Source organism: Portunus trituberculatus, chromosome 15, assembly GCF_017591435.1.
Source record: "Portunus trituberculatus isolate SZX2019 chromosome 15, ASM1759143v1, whole genome shotgun sequence".
Classification (NCBI taxonomy): domain Eukaryota; kingdom Metazoa; phylum Arthropoda; class Malacostraca; order Decapoda; family Portunidae; genus Portunus; species Portunus trituberculatus.
In genome coordinates this window covers 18,448,629-18,468,008 of record NC_059269.1, presented here as the reverse complement: position 1 = coordinate 18,468,008, position 19,380 = coordinate 18,448,629, and the positions used below count along the sequence as shown (strand labels likewise).

At 42.5% G+C, this 19,380-nt stretch overlaps 1 protein-coding gene across 4 annotated transcripts in view; it reads left to right on the top strand.

The window, feature by feature from the left end:
- The window catches only part of LOC123504167 (protein dead ringer homolog), a 221,049-nt gene that overhangs the window by 139,721 nt on the left and 61,948 nt on the right, over positions 1-19,380 (top strand). For all 4 annotated transcript variants that reach the window (XM_045254505.1, XM_045254504.1, XM_045254503.1 and 1 more), the window contains one exon: positions 13,016-13,088. In XM_045254505.1, the coding sequence (XP_045110440.1) occupies positions 13,016-13,088 (73 nt within the window). The remainder of the gene's footprint in view (positions 1-13,015; positions 13,089-19,380) is intronic.

Below are 19,380 nucleotides of genomic sequence, written 5' to 3'. Positions count from 1 at the left end.
GTGAGTGAGGCAGGGAGTGAGTGAATAGTGGACCTCTGCCGCCCCTTCAGGATGTCTCCTTACACGCCTGAGGACTTTGAGAAAAACTCCCCTAGACGCCAAACCTACAAGTCCCCGTACCTTGTGAGTAGTGACTGGTGGTGATGGCGCCTTGTAACGTGGCTGCTCATTATCATTATCATTATCATTGTACTTCCTTTGACTATACATACACTACATACGCACCACTGGCCCTATGTTTATTTTATTTTGTATCCTTCCTCACCAACATTAATTAAAGCGGTTGACATGTTTATTCTAATGTTCGTATTGTTTAATGGTGCAAATCATACCAAGGAAAGGTTTATAGACTTTCGTGAAATTTTGTATGATATTTTTGTTTTTACTGTACTCTATTGCACTGGAACTGGAACCTTCATTAGCCTTTTCTGTGTAAATTGTTGTTGAATCCAGACCTGTGCACTTAGAAAAAAGACAATTGTAGTCGTAGATAGAATTACTGTGTGGATATCGAATTTCTCATCATCATTATCATCCTTGAATTCTATAACTCCACAAGACAAAGGCTTCTTCTATACTCCTCCACACATCCCCGTCATCTATTCGTTTATTCAAAGCAATTTCAGTAAAAAAATTAACTCATTATTTAGTTCTACTTCTGCCATTCCCTCGTTTATAATTCGTGGGTCTGCTGGTGCAATTATGAGGACTGACAGATGCGTGTGTGTGTGTATGTGTACGACCTTGAATGTTCAGAAAGATAAGACTGTTTCTAGTCTGTAATTGTCTTATATGTTTATTTTAACGACCTATAATTCTTAACGTCTATCAACCTACATATATATCAGTGCGTGTATGTGTGAGTGGGATGTGGAAGGTTGACAGTGAGGTAGTGAAGTCAGCAGTGCCTCTCCTTTCATTACCGAAACGAATGCCTCACTGCGTCACTGGGCGTTGTTGAAGTGCTGCGGGTTGAGTAACACTGCTTATGAGTTGCTGTTGTTGCTCTCGTGGATTTGGTGTTTAAGATGAAGAAGAGCTGAATGTGAAGAGATGATGAGCTGACTGACGTTGGTGGTGGTGGACTGGAATACATGGCAGGAGACGTGGTATATGAGGCGATGAGGGAGAAATTAGAGACGTGATGATGATGATGATTGTGATGATAGAGATTTGGAAAAACTGTTGCAGTAATAGGGAGGGATAAAGTGTCCAGTCATAATTCCACATATGAAAATCCGTTAAAATTTCCCATTACTCATCACATCATCATTATCATTATCGCCATCGTCAGTGTGTGTGTGTGTGTGTGTGTGTGTGTGTGTGTGTGTGTGTGTGTGTGTGTAGGTGGGTGGGTGGGGTTTTTTCATGTAAGAGGGGAAAGCTGGCCAAGAGCAGCATAAAACAGAGAAAAAAGGCCCACTTAGTTGCTACTCCCCTTGCAGGTCCGAAATAATTAGTCAAAAAAAGAGATAAATGTCTTGAAATCTCCTTCTTAAATTAAGTTAAATAAAGGAAGTTGGAAATATAGAAGTAGAAGTGTGTGTGTGTGTGTGTGTGTGTGTGTGTGTCTAAGTAGATAAGTTAATAGATGTTGATAGTAAATAGATAGGTAGTTACTAGTTAAACAAGTTGCTAGGCGCATTAGTAAATATGACATGTTATTGATCGCTCCGCTCCACTCACCTGAGCTGCGGAACACCTGTGGAAGCATTACTTAAACCAAACATTCACTTGCATAAGATTTTAACATTGGTTTTTTATATCAGGTTGAATAAGAAACTGGCACACGAACGCTCTCACCCACACACCCATCCACCCACACATACACACACACACACACACATACACAGGAGGAGAAGGTGAATCAGCAGGAGTGAGTAATCAATATATAATAAGTACCAATGAGTGTGTTTTCAAGGTATATAAGCTCAGAGGAACCAGGATTATAGACTCTAAAACCCGCTGATTCACGCTTCGTACATTTATGACCTAAGATCCTATAGACTGCCTTGACTTAAATCAAGCGATACTTTAACGTGTATTTATGTAAACCTATGTGTGTTTGTATTGGTGTGTGTAGAGAAGAGGTGTCTTTTATCCTTACGTAAATAATGATGATGTCAAGGCGATACTGGGAAATATGGTAATTAGATAGTGCTTTAATGTGTGTTTTTTTTTTTTTTTTTTGTGTGTGTGTTCTATGACGTTACAATTCAGGTTAAGTGTGTCAAAGTTGGGAATTTTTCTATTTATAATTATTACCATGTGTGTGTGTGTGTGTGTGTGTGTGTGTGTGTGTGTGTGTGTGTGTGTGTGTGTGTGTGTGTGTGTGTGTGAAACCGTCCCAGACGCCTCCGAGTTCTGAGAAACTTTTACTATTTCATCACTCAGGCACTCCACCTCCACTTATTCCACTTTCAGCCCATCTCTCTCTCTCTCTCTCTCTCTCTCTCTCTCTCTCTCTCTCTCTCTCTCCTTTACCCGCAGCTTCCCTCTTTTCTTATGTTCTTATGTCTTGGCTTACCATCTGCATCACCTCCCTCACCTCTACCAACACCATCACCACCACCACCACCAATGCTATCATCATCTACTCCTTCTCCTCTTTCTTCGCTTTCTACTTTTCTCATATGTTTTCTATTTTTGTTCTCTCTCTCTCTCTCTCTCTCTCTCTCTCTCTCTCTCTCTCTCTCTCTCTCTCTCTCTCTCTCAGTTGACAAGTCATTACAGGTCAGCCGAGAGCATTGGGAACGAGTTGTCAGCTAATCACTTGCGTAAAGTTATGAAGACTGGCGGCGGCCGGGAGGGAGTAAGGTAGTGCTAGTTAGTTGCCAGTTGGTCACTGAGATGCGGGAGATGCCACGTCCATACACTGATAGAAGCCACTCATTAGAGAAAGATTCGTGTGACTTTACCGCCTTACTGAGACATGAGGTATGTTGTAGGACGAAAGCTCTGTCAAAATACTGACTGATGTTTACGTGAATGAGAAATGCAAGCTTAAGAGAGGTGAGATTCTTGTATATAGCTATTTATTGTGCTTATTAGAGAAAGGTTCGTGTGATTTTACCGCCTTATTGAGACGTGAGGTATATTGTAGGACGAAAGCTCTGTCAAAATACTGACTGATGTTTACGTGAATGAGAAATGCAAGCTTAAAAAGGGGTGAGGTTCGTGTTTTTAGCCATTTATTGCATTATTATCATTGTTTTTTCTTCTTCTTTCTCTTTCTTTCTAACTTTAAATCATTTACTTTCCCGGATGTCTTTTTAGTTATTTTATTCATACCGATATTGACTTCAGGAGTGGCAAATGAAATGGCGTTTTCTTTTCTTTTCTCCTTTTTTTGTTTTCCCTCGTCCCGTCTGACATGGAAAAAATCTAAAACCGCAAATTATTGTTAGTTATTTTATTCATGCCTTTATTGACTTCAGGAGTGGCAAATGAACTGGGTCTTTCTTTTCTTTTTTCGTTTTTTTGTTTTCCCTCGTCCTGTCTGACATGGAAATATTCTATAACTGTAAATTCGCAACGATCACCAATTCCAAGCAGCAGTAAAACCACGGCAACAACCTCCGCCAGAGTGAGGCAGGGTAAAGGTGACGCAAAGTGGGGCAGGGTTAAAAAGTGTGTGTGTGTGTGTGAGAGAGAGAGAGAGAGAGAGAGAGAGAGAGAGAGAGAGAGAGAGAGAGAGAGAGAGAGAGAGAGAGAGAGAGCAAGGCAGGATTTTGTATTCTTGAACATAGGTAGTAATCTCTCATCTGGATTGTTTTCAAACGTAAGAAGGATAGTCAATCAGCTTCCAATATGCATGTTCCTCTTTGAAGATTAAAAATATCAACTTGCATTTGAGATAACGTAACGATTTGATTTTAGAGACTGACCTCTTTAAAATATGAACCTAGTGGGTATTCTCCTTATTACTAACGCAGCGTCTTTTTAACTATCACTAGGAAACATTGAAACACCCTTGAAAACACCAACAACTTCAATATCCCAGAGTTGATAATACGCTAAGTGCATCCTTCACTTCTGCCCTCTGTGGGAATCTCTCCTAATACAAACACCGCACGGAACACAAACCCAGAAGAATATCAATACAAACCCTCAGAACTTTACAAAACATAACACCGTCCGTTCTTTACGACTCGATCGGCGGGTGGAGGTATGGGTGAATACTACGAAGTGTGGGTGGAGTGTGTGGTGTTGAGCATGTGGAGGGCGTTGGGCGGGAGGCGGTTTATATACTAGTGGGAGAGTTAAGGGCGTGCCAAGGGCGGTTATGGGGTTATGCAGCCTTGGAATTTCTCTTTTATTGTCTGAACCGCGGGGATGAAATGTCGACATGGAGAATGATTGTTCGGATGGGGAGTTATGACCCGGGGTGACTTGTAGCTAAGAGAGGAGTCAGGAGTGGGAGTGAGAGGACAGAGGGATGAGTGAAGGTGAAGTGGGGAATGGAAGGAAGTAAGAGAAGGAAATAAAACTGATAAATGAATAGGAAGAGATTAAAGGAACAGAGATGAGAAGGAAAGACAGAGAGAAAGATGAATAGAGAATGAATAGAGAAGTCAAGCAATCTATGTATTAACCTCTTCAGTACTGCGACGCATTTTTATTTTTTACATGGAGATTTGGGTACGATTGGACCATTTTATTAACATTAGGAAGGGTCTATGGAGGTCAGAAGATTAACGGCCAGAGTCTTCACTATTTTAATGAGTTTCTGAACCTGTATAAAATGAACAAAAAGTAAGCAGAATGTATGTGAAAATGTGCTTTGGTACTGAAGGAGTTAAATGAAAAAAAAGAATAAAGTGAATTGTCAAACATTAAAAAGCTTACTATATGCTTAGGTTCTTAGTTACCGAATTGTTTAGTGGGTAGTTGTTAATTGCCCAGTAACAGCTGAGGAAGGAGAAAGCTAAGTTAATCGATGTGTGTGTGTGTGTGTGTGTGTGTGTGTGTGTGTGTGTGTGTGTGTGTGTGTGTGTGTGTGTGTGTGTGCCGCGATAATATATGCGCGTGTGTTTGTTGAAAGCTACAGCTGCAGCCTGCAATTCATCTTTTTGCTATCACTAGAAAAAAATTAAAGAAAATGGACATTAAACGCATCAATGTCACAATTTTTACCCCATTCACCATCTCTCTCTCTCTCTCTCTCTCTCTCTCTCTCTCTCTCTCTCTCTCTCTCTCTCTCTCTCTCTCCATGCTGCCTCTGTTAATGCATGGCTTCTGTTCCGATTATTGTCATTATCTTGTGGGTCTTCTCTTATGTGTGTGTGTGTGTGTGTGTGTGTGTGTGTGTGTGTGTGTGTGTGTGTGTGTGTGTGTGTGTGTGTGTGCTACGATGGCCGTGGTTCCTCAGGGGGTGTGTCAAAGTCCTATTGCATTTCCTTCTATTTGTCTCTTTTCTTCTGTATTTTCCATTATCTCGAGTGTTTATATGAGTTTGATTGTGTTTCCTTAAATTGTACATGTTTTTTTTCTGTTTTAAGTGTGTGTTTTATTTTGTTTGTCCAGCTCGTTAGTTGTTTGCGTTTGTCTTCGTCTTCTTGTGGTCGTTTGTTTGTGTATTTGTAATTCTAAATGTCCCCTTGTTTGTTCCTGTGTCTGTGTGTTTGTTCCTTTCTTTTTCGTTTTTTTTTTTTCCTCTTTAGTTCAGTGTTTAAGTGTTTCATTTTGTGCGTTCATCTGTCTGTGTTTTTGCATGTTTTTTTTTTTTTGTGTATGTGTGTATGTGTGTTTGTTTGTGCGTTGAGGTGCGCATATCATGTCTCACTGTCTTTGTTTTCCCTGTGATATATTACTTTCTCTCTTGGTCTTCTAAATGTTACAGTAATGACACACCTCCCCAACAGCACTGCCGCAGTATCATCATCCCCTCCTTCTTTTTCTTTCACCTACGTATTCCTCGCCTTCTCCCTATACATTCACACACTATGTACTCTCCTTCCTTACACACCGATCATCCTCATCGACACTGAGACACTTCATCGAAAACCTTCAATATTATTCCTTATTCCTTCAATATATTTATCCTTATAGTTGTTATCTTTCCCTTATCTTCTACATTTATCCACTACTTCTCTCTTCTTCTTTCATGCTAGTCTTTTTTTTTTCCTACTGTTCATGTGTTTCCCGCCTTTTCTATCACTGATATTAAAGGTGTGACGTCCTTCTCATACCGTCTCGTACCCGCCAATCCGATATCATTTCCTTCCTCTTCTCTATCACGTATTCCTGTCCTTCCCCAAACCATATCCTGTGCTCCCTATATTTTCCCAACCGCGACTTTCCTTCATCCCATTCACTCACACATCTCTCTGTATCCCCTCCTCCTCCTATCCCTCCTACGCACTCCCTTCCTACCTTCTTCCTCTCCTACACATCCTCCTATTCTCCCTCCCTGGCGCAACTCTTCCCTCTCTGACTCCCAACACACATCTGTGCACCACTAAACACATGTATGTACTCTATAATGCAGATGTAAAATAACAGTAATTGACGTGTTTTTTTTTTATCTTTCATGACTCAGTAAGTGAATGAGAAAGATATGGGAATAAGTTGTATTGAGGAAGCTTGTGATGGGTGTGGGTTGGTAGTGGGGAAGGTGAAGGAATTGGGTGTAGGGGTGAGTACATGGTGGAGACCCGAAAAAAAGATGAAGAGAAATGGGTAAAGGATAAGGAAGGTGTTGGGGTGATGAAGGGAAATGAAGAGGGAAAGGATGTGAGGAAAGGAAAGGAAGGGTGTAAACGGTGAAGGGAAGGTGACGGCGAGAAGAAAGGGAAGGGAAGAGTGAAGTGGTGAAGGGAGATATAAAGGGGAGGGATAGAATAAGCGATGCGATAAGAAGAAAAAAAAAAAACAAAAGTCAATCACTCAATCAGTCAGGAAGTGAATAAATAAGTAAGTATTTATTGCTGATAGTACAAAAAAAACTTCCATATTCATTCTGCTTACACTTTGATGAAGTTATACAGCTTCAGAAACTTATGTGACGGATTAAAATAGTGAAGACTCTGGCCATTAATCTTCTGACCTCCACAGTCAATTCCTAATATAAACAGAATAAGTTAATCTGACCCAAAACTCATGGAAAAAATACGCCCCAGTACTAAAAGAGTTAACAATTAGTCACATCAATGCAAGCGTAACATAACATGACGGACATTTTTGTTGCTTAAAGTGCCTGAGAGAATTAAATAGAACAAACAATTATGACTTTCCACTTCAAAATAAACAAATTCAGTCAGTAATCAATCAGTTAGTCTATTAGTGTATCTCAGTCAGTCAGTCAGTCTATCAGTGTACCAATCAACAAATCATATAGCATCCGTCATTCAATCAGTCAATCATAGTATCAATCAGTCAGTCACTCAATGTATTAGTCAATTAGTGCATCAGTCAGCCAGTCAGTGTACCAGAGAGAGAGAGAGAGAGAGAGAGAGACGAGTGGTGAGGAGGGGAAAGGGACGAGGTGGTGACTTGCATGGCAGTGTCAACGCCCGCTTGTTTGGAGAGTCAGTGCATGGCTTCGGGAGATGCTACTTTTTTGTCTTCTTTTTTGCCTTTTTTTTCTCTCTCTCTTGCACTCGTCGTAAGCCGTAAAGTGTTGTGAAGGAGGGGGATTAGATGTGTGTGTGTGTGTGTGTGTGTGTGTGTGTGTGTGTGTGTGTGTGTGTGTGTGTGTGTGTGTATGGCAGTGTTTTTGTCGCGTCATCTTGGTGTTTGATGCCGCGTGTTTGTGCAGTAGTAGTAGTAGTAGTAGTAGTAGTAGTAGTAGTAGTAGTAGTAGTAGTAGTAGTAGTAGTAGTAGTAGTAGTAGTAATAGTAATAGTAGTAATAGGAGGAGGAGGAGGAGGAGGAGGAGGAGGAGGAGGAGGAGGAGGAGGAAACAAAAAAAGTCTTAATATATAACAAGAGAGAGAGAGAGAGAGAGAGAGAGAGAGAGAGAGAGAGAGAGACTTGGAAATATTGAGTTACGGTGTCGCAACAATATGATCATAAAGCGCTTGCCGAGTAGTGTTACAAATTAATGCAGCATGTCGCTCTAAAAGAAAATTATGTGTTTTTCCCCCACTGCCATTATCGGATCACTTATATCTTTACTCATTTCTTGCTCCGTCATTCAATGTGTTTGCTTTTGATTGAGACTGTTTTGAAAGACCACATTAATAAGATAATCTGATTCCAATGACGCCTTTTCCATTCACAGTGCAGAAGTAATGTTAAATCTCCAGAAAGAGAAGAAAAACACTCTTAGAAACGCCAGTAACCTCCACTAGAAAATGTTTAAAAGATAGATACAGGTTATCGAAACTTTAGAGAGTACGATCTTGAATGTAAAAGAAGCAACATACAAAGGCGGGGACGAAGAAATGTTAATCCCTTTACCGCTATGGTCATCCTTTGTTAACCTTTCTAGTGCTGTAAAAAATGTTTATTTAGCGGCACAGGAGAGGAAAGAAGAGAAGACAGACAGAGCTTATCTCGTTTTTTTCTTTTTTACATTACATAAATATTTATGAAAGCTTATAAAAAAAAGTACTAAGGGGGAAAATGTACAGCAGTATAAGGCTTAAGAAATCAATATCCAAGACGAAGTAGAAGAAGCGTTGTTAAAATGAAAGACGGAAGATGAAATATAAAAAAACACCACTCGGAACCAAGTAAAAGACAAGATAGGGAAGATGGAAAGCATTGTCCAAAACTAAGTCAAAGTGAAAGCATTGAAGACACGGATGGTACAGTGACAAAGGGAGACAAGAACAAAGTGACGCGTGTGGTGTGGACGAGTGTGCAGTCTTATGCATGCTTGGCGTCTCAGCAAAACCAAGAAGGAAGTGCACACATCCCCGCTGCCATCGAGCGTGATCCATTTAGGAAGCTTAAATTGAGGCCGAAATCCTGGATCGCATATTAAGAAATCTTAAGGTAACATTTGTGGCTTCATAAGCGTCTTGGGAGAGGGAGTTTGTAGTCCTCCCCACGTCCTCCCTCATTGGCTACGTCTCCCCAGCTTATTGCGGGGGACTTCTGTGGGTTCTTGTGATCTGGGGGAGTCACCGGCATTGCTTAAGACAGCACGATATTTGTAAGGTTTGAGGAATTTTTAGCTCCACATTTACGTTGACGAATCAATCATCTTCCTTTCGGGAACGTGCAGCGTTAAGTTTAGAAGCAATGCCTTTGTCTTCTCGGTCACGTAGCGGGCGGACGGCGACGCTCATTTCTTGCTGACCCGAGGCGCGAGAATAGCTTGCAATTATGCGTTTCTTTTAGGTAATCAGACTTCGGGCGGCGGGTGAGGCAATGACGTGCAGTTAGAGCGAGGTGGTGTCCGGGTGCGACGCGACGCTGGCAGGGAGGGAAGGAGGGTGTAGGGTGTAGGGTGTCCCCACGTTCAGGGCAAGACGTGATCAATCTTCGAGGGCCGCGAAACATCATGCTTCAGTGACACCCAACCCGTCTCGCCTCTCCCCTTCCCTCCATGCCTCCCTCTCCCTCCCCTCCCCGCCTCCCACCTCCCCTCAGCGATCAGCCCTTGACGTTCACAAATTATCGCATCGGATATGAACCTCGTATCGGGAAGCAGCGGACACTTAGTACATTTTTTGCGTACCTTTCTCCGAAGTATTGGATTATATTATCCCAGATACATCTAAGCGAGGAGGAAACTGTGAGGAGAACTTTGCTGTACATCGCACGCACTTTGTCCTTCGTTGTACTAACAAAACTAGATATTAATAAAGAAATACTAAAGAAAATTAGCTCTAGTGTGGCAGATCATAAATGGAATGGTGGTAGTACCGAGTCGCGAGGGAGCTTCAAGGGATTAGATGGATGGGAATGATAGGTGTGTGTAGGAATGTACGTGTTATGCAAAGGACTGTCACGTGTAGGCCTGTGAGCTTCTTGCGGCTTCCCTTATGTTCTTGTGTTCTTTTATACGAGTCATTAACTGCTTTACAGAAGAACTGTGTGAGGCGAGGTCACCACGACGAATTAAATGTATTAAATAAGAATATGAACTGCATGTGATTACAAAATTAGCATCGTAAACTTGAAGAAAATAAATTGATCTCATACTGAAAGGGTTAGGCTGCTGTAGTGGCGCGGGTGTGGTGGGCGGCTCCAGTGCGTAGAAACAATTCAGTTGGGTGCGCAGCGGGCGGCTGACGGGCGTGACAAGCGGTGCCACGCTTCAGCCGCCCGCACACCCACTCCGGCGTAAAATATTGGGGGTTTAATCAAGGGATAAGCCCACAGTGTTGGCGTCCCGCGGGGCTGCGGCAGTAATGTTGATATCATGGTAATTATTGCAGTAATCCATCCCCGTCGTGGCGTTGATGAATCGCAGGCGGGATGAGGAAGGGAAGGGGACCGAGAATACTAGAGACAGATTGTGGGTTGCCGCCTCGCCTGACGCTTCACCACCGCCACACCACCCCGGGCGTGGCGATGCGGTGTTGTGGTGAGTGCGACGTGTGTGGCAGGAACGGCGTGTTAGCTGCGCGAGACTCACAGGTTATGACTGAGATGCTTATCCTGTCCGTCACTGGTGAGGAGGGGTGGGAGGGAGAGGGAGTGGTCAGCAAGCCAGTGCAGGGGGAGCGAGGGACACCGCGGCTGGAACACATGGCAACCCGCTGGCCGAGAATGAACCCCGATCGCTGTAACTATCGCCTACATATACATATTTACGAGATGCGTGTCATAAAACGTACAGCGTGTAGTCGTTAGCATCCGTTAGAAGTCTATTATTATTATTACCACGCAGGGATCACGTGTGGCATCGAGGTGGAGGAGGATCGCGGGGTATTAAGCAGCGCCACGACTCTTTGCTTCGCCTTGACTGCTTCATTTGAGCACAAAGGTTTATCTGAGGCAGCGTTAAGGGAGGCACGGTGAAAGGGGGCCCCACTCTTTTTTTTTTCATGTGTATCTTTCCAAATTTGTACAAGTCATCAGATTCAGCATCGCATAAGGCCAGCCCATTATCTGCAGGCAGTAATAGATGGGAGGCGGCCAGCGAGAGGCTCCTTCACCCGCGCCTGCAGGGCCTGACGCCGCTATAAAATGTTGCCCTCACTCGCTGCGCCATGATGCAGTGACTTGTTGTTCCCCTGCGCATGGCACCCCGTATTCTGGTTCCTATACTCAGACCAAGCTCAAATAATCATTACTTGTGTATATAAAACAATGGACGAGTTATCCTTTTACTACCAGACGATTCTCTCCCATAACCACGTTCATTATTTATTGATTGTCATACCAGAGCCAAAGCTACATAGCTTAGAAAAAAATATGTCCTTCTTCCATCTATGTTCATGCGATCGATTCATACAGTGGTCTGAATGAAGGTACACAGACATTCATTTCCTTTAACCACATAGAACATTTATTTATTTATTTATTTTTACTTATTTTTGTACCATGGTGTCATTTTATATACCTGATCCTTTCTCTGTCCATGCGAACGATTCCTCACGGTGCTCTGAGTGTTAAGGACGACTACAGGTGTCAAAGGGTTCAAGGAGAGGGACATGTGGCTCGGTGCAAACGTTCACGTGCAAGACTTGCCAGTTCGTGACCTGCTGAATGGCCAGGTTTAGCGATGGTCATCCGTCTAGCAACCTAAAGCACTTGACTCTGCTGTGTTCTGCCTCTCCCCTCAATCCTAATTTCCCTGAATTAATAACTGTCTTATGTACCCTGAGATTTTATTTATTTATTTATTTTATTTATTTATTTTTTTTTTTGCCGAGCAGATAAGTTTAAATTGAAGAAAAAAAGCATGAATTATAAGTGGAATTTTACGTGATTATTAACCGATTAGTGATCTCAGGAAGAGGTTGAAGTGCTGTTTGCTTGTCATCGCCATTACCTTTCACATGTTGGTTCTACTCTGTTTATACACCGCTGTCTATGTACCGTGTTTCTATAACTTCCTTGTACCATTCAAACACCAATTTCTTTTTTGATTTTAGGCTTTTGTTTTCCCTTTTTGTTGCCTGTTGACGCAACCTCTCTCACATAAAAAGAACCACACCAGTTTTGTATATTGTAATTTAGAAAACGAGAAGATCAGTATTCTATTCCATCCTTTCAATGTCCATCTAAACAAAATTTTCTTTACAATACTGAGAGTTAAGAAAAGACAAGAACAAAATAACATCTTAGAAACCAGAATAGAAAAAGAAAATAGTTCCTTTAAGACGCGGCACATTCTCACACTCACACACACACACACACACACACACACACACACACACACACACACACACACACACACACACACACACACACACACACACACACACACACACACACACACACTTCTACGTAAACGTGTGCAGCATAGCCAGCTAATTTATGATGACTCCACCCTTCTGATACTGAGCGGTGATATCAATGCATCTCTCTTCCTGACCAAGAAACGCTGGCGAGGATTTTCTTAGTAAGATTAGCCGCTCTTAGACTGATTAATGTGCAACAAAACGGTGATTCGGACAAATTTGCTAGGTGAGAGAGAGAGAGAGAGAGAGAGAGAGAGAGAGAGAGAGAGTTGCGAAAATAATTAAGAAATGTTGTGGGATTTTCCTCCAGGATTTGCAAGTATTATCTCTCTCTCTCTCTCTCTCTCTCTCTCTCTCTCTCTCTCTCTCTCTCTCTCTCTCTCTCTCTCTCTCTCTCTCTCTCTCTCTCTCTCTCTCTCTCTCTCTCAGCTATTACATGCATGCCCTTCACAGTAGTAGCACAACAGTCAGCATAACTCATAACTCAACGTAACACAGCATAGCACAGCATATCATCAATAATACTAATCTTAAGACCATAAATGAGAACATATTGAAATACATTGCTCTTAAAAAATTAACTAAAAACTGCACTAAATAATGGCTAAGATCACTTGATGTTAGCCAGTGCAGGTGTGTGAGTGTGTATGTGTGGACAGAGCGTCTTCATGTGTATAGTGACAGGTGTGTTTCTGGTGTCTTTGCAGCTCTACGAACTCAGTGATGATGTGAAGCGGAAAGAGTTCCTCGATGAGCTGTTCTCCTTCATGCAGAAAAGAGGTGAGTGTTGACTTGGCATATTGTCTTTCACTCACTAATCCTCTCATGCATTTTTCATTTTCTTTTCTCTCTTTCTCTCCTGCGTATCTTCTTTCCTATATTCCTTCCTTGTTTCTTTTCCTTTTCTTTCCTTTTTTCATTCCTTGTGTACTTACTGGGGCTTTTTTTCTCTCTTTCCCTCCTGTCTATGTTCTTTCCTATCTTCCTTCCTTGTTTTTTTTCCCTTTCTTTCCTTCCTTCATTCCTTCTGTACTTCCTCTGCTGTATCTATGTAGAAAAAACACATAATTCTATGTGCGTATTTCTGTTACTTGACAATTAATTTCCATGTCGTCAAAATCAATCATCTTTCTTTGTTATCTTCTATATTTCATGCATTTCTTGTACTAAAGTAGGATTTTTATTGCGTGGTTCTTGGTGCTATATTATGGTTTGTGTTAGTAAAGCCTTTAGTTTCTCATAAGGACTGTTCTCAGATTCCACAGGCTTCTGTATCATTTGGTGTTGTATTGAGCTCCATCATAAGCAGTGTTCCTAAAGACATTGGACTCCCATTACGACTGTTTTCAAAGGCAGCAGAGATGAATAGTCGCGTTCTTTTGCCTAACTTAATTAATCTAACCTGTTATGACTTGTATTCTGAAACACCAGGATTTCACCTTGACTGTTTATAAAGACCACAAACATCATTGGTTTTGTTATTGTGAGTGCTTCTCCTTTAAGTGATGATACAGATATTTGTCCTTATTCTTTAGCTAATTCTATCGGCTCTACGTATAAGGAGACTGGCAACTGAGTGGGCCTTTGTTTCTTTATATTTTTGTTGCTCTTGGCCAGTCCTCTCTTACATAAAAAAGAATCGTTGTGAATCACTAGAATTATGTTTGATTTTCTTCTATTCTCACATCCAAACTCTGTAACTACACAAACTCCGACGCCTCACATTAAGAAAAGGAAAAATGACTCAACAGCCACGTGTCTCACAACCTCCTAATGCTTCCTGGGACTTGGAAAAAAAAATCGTACCCTGTTACTTAACTTCCACCTTTTCTCCCTGCGTCTTCCTGAGTACATGTCTCCTTAATGCCTCGTGACTTCCTCTTCGGTCCCGCCAGGACAGAAGACACGAGTGAATAAAAAAGAACGTTGCTACCTGTACTGTCTGTCATAAGGCATCGTGAACCCTCGAGTGTGGAGAGCTTTAGTCCTTTGTTATACCGCCTTGAGGAGGAGGAAGAGGATGAAGAGTAATTGACAAGTTGGTGGTAACATGTGGGTCTTCTGTCGACCTTCTCGTGTCAGTTTTTGCACTTCGGTTTTGCGTTTGTGGATGAGGAGGAGGAGGAGGAAGAGGAGGATAAAGGGAGATAAGGAGACCATAGGCCTTTGTATGTATATGTAACCTTCTTCTCTTGTCACTTTTTTGCACCTTTGTTTTGTGTGTTTGTGTATGTATGTGTGTGTGTGTGTGTGTGTGTGTTTTATGAGTGGAGAAAGGGAAGGAGGGAAAAAGAAAGAGATCATATCTATGGGTATATTATGTGGTATGCCTATACGTAGCAACCTTAAATGAGAGAAGTATGCAGTAAAGTTATCGTAAATAATATTGCCCATAAAAAAATTTTGATATGGCACACAAATATTTTTCACTTTACATCTAGTGTCACTTACTGGCGCTGAGATATATTATGGAATATGTGAGACCATCTGAAACTCTGGAACTCCCTACCTGCTTCTGTATTTCCGCCTTTGTACGACTTGACTCCTTTTGAGAGGGAGGTATCAAGATATTCGTTCCTTAATTTTGGCTAAATCTTTACTTTTCTTTTAGGGAACCAGCATTCAAGTGGGCGTTTTTTTAATATTTTGTTGCCCGTGGCTGGCTTCTCTCCTGCATTAAAAAAGAAAAATTTATATATTATAAAGAACTTTTTTTTTCCTCTTTGTCTTTCCTTTTTTTCTTTTTTCTCTTTTCTTTTTCCTTTTTTTCCTCTTTCCCATATCTTTACAGCGATATTTTATCCCATTTCCTCTCTTCTTTCCTTCCTATTTTCCAAGTATTCCTTCATTTTATCTGTTCTAAATGACAAGTACGAGGGATACGATTCAACACTAGTGCTTTCTGACCGTTGATGCTTTGAGGCCCTTGTGCTACTTTTACTTAAGACGATTCATGAAGACTGTAGATAGGAACGTGTAATACTGAAGCAGATATAGTGACTGTGCGCGGGACTTGGTGACGGAAACGCTGTGACGGAACGGTGAGAATGAGTGAGGATTGGATGTAAGGGAGGGAGGGAAGGAAGGGAGAGAAGAGTGGGGGGGGGAGGAAGACGCGAAGGGTGACACACAGAAACCTTCTAAGATACACATATAACCTTGTTACTTATAAGAACATTAATGTGACACTTCGTACCGTGCGCTCACAGACACACACAAACACTCTCTCTCTCTCTCTCTCTCTCTCTCTCTCTCTCTCTCTCTCTCTCTCTCTCTCTCTCTACCTGGGCCTTCTAAGGATATCAAGTTTCAAAGTTATTTTCAATTCATAGCGGTATATTGTGTGTGTGTGTGTGTGTGTGTGTGTGTGTGTGTGTGTGTGTGTGTGTGTGTGTGTGTGTGTGTGTGTGTGATAAGTAAGCAGGGAAAGAAGACATCGAAGAGGACGAGGAGGAGAAGAAGGAGGATGAAGAGGAAAGGAAACAAATAAACAATGAAAATAATGGTATTGAGCTTTGATGAAGAAAAAACAGAGAGAGAGAGAGAGAGAGAGAGAGAGAGAGAGAGAGAGAGAGAGAGAGAGAGAGAGAGAGAGAGAGAGAGAGTTAAAGCAGTGTGTCGGTGTTGGGTGTCACGATATGAAATTCCGTGGGTGGTGTTGGGCGTGACTGTAACAAATGGCTGGCGAGGAGGGTCTGGTTCCCGCCCGAGGGAGGCGCTGGAGGAGGAAGAGCAGAAGAAAGAGGAGCACGAGGGAATACAAAGGAAAACCCAGCTAACAACATCTCTACTAGGTCTAAAGAGGATATATAAGTCACTATACTAAACTCTGAAATTCCCAATCCGTTTCCTATGACTTCATTGAAACCCTTCAGTACTGTGACGCATTTTTACCATGAGTTTTGAGTATGATTAGACGATTTATTTACACTAGCAAGGGTCTATGGAGGTCAGAAGGTTAGTGGTCCAGAATCTTCACTGTTTTAATCCCCACATGAGATTCTGAAGCCGTATAAAAATGCTTAATAGTAATTTGAATGAATATGAAGACTTGTCATGGTAGTGAAGGGGTTATGATGGATATTTCAAAACATTTATCCCTTTTCTTTGGTTAACTCTCTAGAACCTGCTAGAGAACTGGGAACTAAGTGAGGATTTTTTTTCCACTTTATGTTGCTCTTGGCCAGCTTTCCATGTGGGCTTTTCACGGAAATTTATGGGCTAAAGGGGATACTTTTTGGGGTACCTCCTATCTCAAAGCCCACCCGCTAGGAAACCGTTGCCCCGAGTGAGGAAGCCCAACCTACACTTGGACCGTGGAGAGGATTCGAACCCGTGCGCTTGTAGATCTCTCGAACCCCTAAGTGCGCATGGTTCCACTGCACTTATATGAATAAATATGAATAAATATGAAAGGCACAATAAGATTTAAGGAAATATCATAAAGCGCGGAAAAACAACAATAGAATGCGGCAGGAAATGATGATAATGATACTTAATGCTTTAGTAGAAATGAGGCATGTTATTATAGACTAGGAGTAGGAGGAAGAACAAGAAGAAGAGGAGAAAGCGAAGTAGCAAAAGATAAAAGAAGGCTGGAATGAAAAAGAAGGACGAGGAGGACGAGATGAGGTAAAATGGTGGCAGGGATGGAGAGATGCGGAGGGAAGGAGGGAGGGAAGGACTTAGAAGGGACGGAGAAAATCATAAGACATTAGTAGGAGTGTAAACTTTGGTGATGAAGGCAGGTGGTGGCGGTGGTAGTAGTGGTGGTGGTGGTGGTGGTGGTGGTACGCTGCTGGGCATTATGCAGTAGATGGCAGTGGTGTCTCCTCCTCCTCCTCCTCCTCCTCCTCCTCCTCCTCCTCCTCCTCCTCCTCCTCCTCCTCCTCCTCCTCCTCCAAGTGTGGTGGGAGAGGAGAGGGAAAGGGAAGAGAGGGGGAAGGGAGAGGAATAAGAAGGAGGAAGGGGGGAAAATGGGAAGGGGGGGCGGCCATCCCTGGTAGTAGTCAACCCTGCAATTTGGTATCAATAAAAATGGTGGCGGTGGATAATTTTCTTGCAACGCTGGATAATTACTGCCGGAACCTCACTACCCAAACCGCAGCTCTCTCTCTCTCTCTCTCTCTCTCTCTCTCTCTCTCTCTCTCTCTCTCTCTCTCTCTCTCTCTCTCTCTCTCTCTCTCTGAAGAAGTTGTATTTGATGCATATTCATTTTTTTCCTTCATTTTTTGTAGTTGGCTTCGGAGAGAGAGAGAGAGAGAGTGTGTGTGTGTGTGTGTGTGTGTGTACGTTTCATATCTATTCTGCATATATTGATAAATGTCCTCTCTCTCTCTCTCTCTCTCTCTCTCTCTCTCTCTCTCTCTCTCTCTCTCTCTCTCTCTCTCTCTCTCTCTCTCTCTCTCTCTCTCTCTCTCTCTCTCTCTCTCTCTCTCTCTCTCTCTCTCTTTCAAGCTTCACGCCTCTTTACTCAATCCTACCTAACGTTTCCTCACTTTTTTCTCCCTCCACCCTTATCTCCTTCCCTCTTTCCCTTCCTCCCTCCTTCTCTCCTTCTCCTCCTCCTCCTCCTCCTCCTCTTCCTCTTCCTCTTCCTCTTCCTCTTCCTCCTCCTCCTCCTCCTCCTTCCTCAGCTGATCCTCTTCTGAATCTAATGTGCATGTCTTGCAAAGGACTCTGAACTGGTCGGCGGGTCAAGATTTACCCTCATTTGTCTCCTCTTCCTCCTCCTCCTCCTCCTCCTCCTCCTCCTCCTCCTCCTCTTCTTCCTTAGCTATAGCCTTCCTTGCTGCATGGTCTCTTCCACTAGTAGTCATTGTGAGACAGTTATACAAAACAGTCTAGTAAGAACCATCAGCTCAGTTGCTGTTTGTTTTCCTTTTGTCTTCCTTTGTTTATCTGTATTCGTTCTCGTCTTCCTTCTCATCCTGGCCTTCCTCTTCCTCTTCCTTCATTTTTCCTCTGTGCTGTAGTTTTTTAGTCCTCTCGTTCAGTTGTTAGTTTGCTGGTATGGTTACGTGAGGTTAGGTTAGATCAGCTTTATTTAGGTATGGTTAGGTTAGGTCAGGTTAGGTTAGGTTAGATTAGTATTTGATTTCCACCTTCTATTCATTACAGGGCAAGTTTGTTAGTGCTGTAGAGAGTGGATTTATATTTCCTGCTGTATTAATGTTTTTTTTTATTGTTATTACTATGGTCGTATTTATTTTATTACGACGTAATAAAAGAGAGGAAATTGCGATCTAGTTACGTTAGTTGAGAGAGAGAGAGAGAGAGAGAGAGAGAGAGAGAGAGAGAGAGAGAGAGAGAGAGAGAGAGAGAGAGAGAACATGCAATGAGTAAGGCACATAATCTCAAGACACGACCAGAGAGAGAGAGAGAGAGAGAGAGAGAGAGAGCAGGTTGCGTAATAACTCACAGGCTAATGGGCGTGCTTATATCCATAACACGAAGGTGGGCGGGGGTTCGGGCAGGTGTTAATCCGTGTACAACGCAGCGATAATTACCGTCAGCCAGGCCAGCGGCGCGAGACTCCAGATCCGCGACTGTGTACAATTTGTGTCTGGCAGGAGTCCGCCGCGTTAATGCCTGACGGAACTTCAAGGGGGGCTGGGTGCGCCAAGTACGTGGGAGGAGAGTGAGAGAGAGGGAAGGAGCGGGAGGGCTGGTGCACATATGTGGGAAGAAAGAAAAAGTAGTAGTGGTAGTAGTGGTGGTGGTAGTAATAGTAGTGGAAGTGTATGGTGGGGATATTGCGTTTGGGTGAATTAGAGGTGGTTATGGTGGTCCTAGTGGTGTTGTGGTGTCGCAGGCAAGAGGTTAGGTTAAGTTAGTGATGATGGTGGTGATGATAGTTATGGTGATCAGAAGGGAGGTTTAGTGGTGGTGGTGGTGATGGTGATGGTGTTGTGTCTTGGAAGGTTTTTTCAGTAAAGATAATAATGATGATGATGGCAAATGTTCTATACAGAAATTGCTGTGTGTTGACCTAATGAGTTTTTGTAGCTTGTCTTATCTTCGTGTGTGTGTGTGTGTGTGTGTGTGTGTGTGTGTGTGTGTGTGTGTGTGT